Source organism: Egretta garzetta, unplaced genomic scaffold (assembly GCF_000687185.1).
Source record: "Egretta garzetta isolate BGI_Z169 unplaced genomic scaffold, ASM68718v1 scaffold234, whole genome shotgun sequence".
NCBI lineage: Eukaryota > Metazoa > Chordata > Aves > Pelecaniformes > Ardeidae > Egretta > Egretta garzetta.
In genome coordinates, this window is record NW_009259528.1 from 154,996 (window position 1) to 155,503 (window position 508).

The following is a 508-nucleotide window of genomic DNA, read 5'->3' on the forward strand; positions in this document are numbered from 1 at the left end:
CGCCCAGCAGCTTCTCCACGGGGAAGACCTTGCTGACCAGACCTAGGATGGATGGTGGGAGGTGGGGGGACAGCTTCCCGCTGGACCCCCGCAGTGCTGGGGCTGGCCCGTGCCCCTACCTGCCTCCTTCCCCTCTGCCGCCGAAATCCGGTCCCCAGTGAGGACCATCTCCATTGCCAGTGACTTCCCCACCGCCCTGGTCAACCTCTGCGTCCCTCCAGCGCCTGGAGCCGTTTGGGGAAGGGAAAAGTTGAGAGAGGGACAGAGGGACACCTGGGTGCCCCCGCTGTCCCCGTTCTGGCCGGGACGGCGGTTTTATTCTGCATCTCCTTGATGTCCGCGCCAGCTGCAAAGGCAAACGGGGTGGGACACTGACCCCTGACCCCCCAAAGTCTGGGGTGGGGAGAGGCACCCTGCCCTACCTGCGAAGGCTTTTTGGCTGCCGGTGAGGACGATGGCCCCCACCTGCGGGTCGCTCTCCAGGGCCTCCAGCGCCCGCCGCCGGTCC

At 66.9% G+C, this 508-nt stretch overlaps 1 protein-coding gene across 1 annotated transcript in view; it reads right to left on the minus strand.

Moving 5' to 3' along the window:
- Positions 1-507, minus strand: part of ECHS1 (enoyl-CoA hydratase, short chain 1) — a gene marked incomplete at its 5' end in the record, with an annotated part of 13,638 nt that extends 13,131 nt beyond the window's left edge. The window contains 4 exon segments of the mRNA XM_035893085.1: positions 4-42; positions 120-290; positions 293-346; positions 423-507. Coding sequence (XP_035748978.1) covers positions 4-42; positions 120-290; positions 293-346; positions 423-507 — 349 coding nt within the window.
- Position 508: the final 1 nt, after the last annotated feature.